The following is a 3,895-nucleotide window of genomic DNA, read 5'->3' on the forward strand; positions in this document are numbered from 1 at the left end:
TGAAATCAAGCTTACCCAACAAATGTCTTTATTTAGGTATAGTCTGTTTTTACTTTTGTTTACAAGACAGTATCAAGGAGTTGGTAATGATCTGCATTATGTAAAGGAATATATTATTAGCCTAGCTAAAAATAACTTTAAAAACCTTGCTTGGATAGTAGTGGGACAAATGATTAGATGATAAGTATAGCTGTTGTATACATGCTTGGAGATAATGCACGTATATAACAGCTATATATGAGATTAAATGAGTTTCTATATCCTCATCTGGCATGATCATTGCATATTGTTTACAAAAAAAATCATCCTGCACCTAATAATGCAGGTCTGTTACTTTGAAAGTTAGTTTGTAATAGTTACCATAGTGCTTTGTATCAGCCAGGTTTATGGTGAGTGGGGTGTGCCACTCTCTCACAGACACAAAGAGACAGAGGCATTGCCTGAGGGCAGAATTAAGACTGAACCATGTGCTGCAGAGGGACAATGCTGTTATGGTGGTGCCTTAAATCTTCTAAACAAGTCTCTGCACTTTTTATCAAATTGCCCTGCTGAACTGTTGGTCTGTTCATTTATGGCTACTGCCTGAGTGATAAGTTATTTGGTAGTGAAGTGTGAAGAATGGTTTAGATCAGTGTGTTTTAGATTGATGCATCATGTGGAAATCACCTATTTTTGATGTGTTTTGTGGCAGGAATGTCCATTGTTACCAACAGATTAAACTGCCACTCCAAACTGAATGGCCCAAACACAAGATAATGTACAGTTATTGATACAGTTCTAAGCAGTGTATTTTATTTCATTTATTTTGCTTTAAAACATTATTATATCTAGCTGTCGTACATGCAGTGTATGTAATAGCATCACTATTTTGCTATGTAAAGAAGGTAATTACTGTGTTCTGTTGTCATCTTAAATAAGACTCTAATTATGCAATTAATTAAGGATGATTAGAGTGGTACTTGGGGATATTAGTGCAATAGACAAAGCTTATTCAGCCTTGAAAAATCTGTTTTCACAGGCTGTACAGGGTTTCTTGCTCAAGCCCAAGTAATTAGAACAGACAGTTACTGAGGTGAGAGCTAGTTGGGCTCTCTCTGTGTCTCTTTCTGTGTTTTTTTCTTTTCTTTCTCTCAGAAGATTTCTTTCAAACCAACCAATTCCCATTTCATCCCTTTCTGTTTATTTTTGCAAAGAAACAAATCAGGGCATTTCCCCAGCCATATGACATCTGACAGTGTATTGCTGTATCCTCCAGCTCCAGAACATGTTTGTAAAAACACAGTGTTTACACCTTCCTCTTCCATTATACATATGGAAGATGTCACATTGACAAGATCTTACATAAATCTTATAGGGGCTGGAAGGATAGTTACTTTTTATAGAAGTGTAGTTTTCCATTGGCACTTAACAATCTAAGCATGTCACTTTACAGCTGTCATAGTGGCTTATAGGTGGGTGGACATGGAAAGTAATTTTTGTGAAACTGTGTTCTGTAACAAGTTATTTGAGAGGTTGGCTGAACATGCAGAAAGGAACTGAATCATAACAGTGCAGTGTTTTGAGGTCCTTCTGGGTTTTGCATACATTTCTTAAATGTTGAAAGAAGTAAAGATAAAGGACAAAGTGTGTAATATGAAACATCTGTAGGAAGTTTATAATGAAGTGAGAGTTCTGTTAGTCATTGTTACCATAGTAGAGAGCTGGATATTCTCTGACAGTTTCTTTCCACCAAACACATATTGATTCTATCTATCTATCTATCTATCTATCTATCTATCTATCTATCTATCTATCTATCTATCTATCTATCTATCTATCTATCTATCTATCTATATTTATTTTTTAATTTTATTTTATTTTTTTTAATTTTTTTTATTTTTTTTTTTTTGCTTCAGGAGCCGGGGGGTTGATTTCTAATTCTTCTAGGGGAAAAACATGTTTGGAATGTTTATTTCTAAGACATCTTATAGTATTATGCACTGAAATTGGAATATTCCTGATAATATTTACCACTCACCTACCATACAACTCCCATTTATATCTCCATGTCTTGACTAAATATCTTGATTCAATGTCTTTGCATCACAGGTGGCTTCCTTAGGTGTAACTACCTTCACGCTTTGCGCCTTGTGCATTGATCGCTTCCGTGCCGCCTCCAACGTCCAGATGTACTATGAGATGATCGAGAACTGTGCCTCTACCACTGCCAAGCTCACCATCATCTGGATGGGTGCTCTGCTGCTGGCACTGCCTGAGCTGCTCATCCACCAGTTGGTGAAGGAAGGGCACGAGCTGGCCGAGGTGAAGCCGTGGGAGCGCTGTGTGGTGAGCATCTCCACCACGCTCCCTGACTCCCTCTATGTGCTGGGCCTCACCTACAATGGTGCCCGTCTCTGGTGGTTCTTTGGTTGTTACTTCTGCCTTCCAACCATCTTCACCATCATTAGTTCAGTGGTGACAGCACGGAAGATCCGGCAGATGGAGAGGAACAGCGTGCGGGGCCACCGTAAGCAGATCCAGCTGGAGAGCCAGATGAACTGCACAGTGGTGGCGCTGGCCATTGTCTACGGCTTCTGTGCCATCCCAGACAATGTCTGCAACATCATGTCAGTGTACATGGGTGCGGCTGTGCCGCGCAGCGTCCTAGATGTCCTGCACCTGGTCAGCCAGATGCTGCTATTCTGTAAGTGCGCAGTGACTCCAGTGCTCCTGCTGGCCCTATGCCGGCCCTTTGGCAGAGCTTTCCTGGACTGCTGCTGCTGCTGCTGGGAAGAGTGTGGCCCAAAGTCCTCAGCTGCCACCAGCGATGACAATGAGCACGAGGGCACCACCGAGCTGGAGCTCTCGCCGTTCAGCACCATGCGCAGGGAAACGTCTACCTAGGGGGACTGCTAGGGGCCCCACACACTGCTGTGGGGACATACTGCTAGGGGACCCACACACTGTCGTGGGGACACACTGCTAGGGGACCCACACATAATGTGATATGCTGCCTGGTTATAAATAACCTGGCTAGCAACATATAGAATATATATTAACAACCTGGCTAGCAACCTATAGAATATATCTTATAAGAGCATGGACAAAGAGCCATGCTTTTATTATAGGACAGATGGTCTTACAGCTATAATTGCATTTTGGTGTTTACAGGACAATACTCCAAGCATTAAATGTAGTTAAAATTGAGTTTATAGTGATTGTGATTAAATTTCCATTTGTGTTTTGCACATTTGTCTTACACCTTCCGATGCATTTTTATTTCTTAGTTATATATTGAATTGAATGTTTACATCTTTAATTTCTTTAAAACCATAGTACCTTGTAGTATCTGTAAGTCTCATGGAAAATACTGGATTAGATATTGAATATATTGTGGCAAAACAGATGGAGATTCATATTAAGCAGTTAAAAGTACTGCTCCTTTCCTATGTGTATTATATTCTCTTTGTAGAAAAATAAAACTGTATCATATACTTTAGTTGTTATTGTTAAGCCCCGAAAATATCTCTCTAATTAAAAAAGAGATCAACCAAAAGGAATTTTGTTTTAATAGCTACAATATAATTTCTTGGTGAGATCAACTCATTTTTTTTTATTGTGACAAATTTAAAATTAAGGGAATCATGAAAATATTATTTGAATATGTATTATCATTTGAAATCCAAATGATTATATGTTTGTTTCTTTTGCGATATGGGCCTTTCTTAGTTATAAGACTGGATGGTTTGAAAACTGGAATGTTTTCTTCTGGGAAAGGCGTTAGTCATCTGGCCTGCATAATATCAATGCCATACAGTAGTTTGCGAGTACACAGATCCTATTGTTTTAAGCTGGTTGCCAGAGAAACATTAGGCATCCATAATGAAAAGGTCTGTGTGATGTCACTAGCAGGCAT

At 39.2% G+C, this 3,895-nt stretch overlaps 1 protein-coding gene across 1 annotated transcript in view; it reads left to right on the top strand.

Annotated features, from left to right (window-relative positions):
* The window catches only part of gpr37a (G protein-coupled receptor 37a), a 5,054-nt gene extending 1,576 nt beyond the window's left edge, over positions 1–3,478 (top strand). The window contains exon 2 of the mRNA XM_026996233.3: positions 2,089–3,478. Within this exon, the coding sequence (XP_026852034.2) occupies positions 2,089–2,883 (795 nt within the window). The 3' untranslated portion in view covers positions 2,884–3,478. The remainder of the gene's footprint in view (positions 1–2,088) is intronic.
* The last annotated feature ends 417 nt before the right edge of the window (positions 3,479–3,895 follow it).

Source organism: Electrophorus electricus, chromosome 4 (assembly GCF_041902795.1).
Source record: "Electrophorus electricus isolate QZ-2024a chromosome 4, ASM4190279v1, whole genome shotgun sequence".
Classification (NCBI taxonomy): domain Eukaryota; kingdom Metazoa; phylum Chordata; class Actinopteri; order Gymnotiformes; family Gymnotidae; genus Electrophorus; species Electrophorus electricus.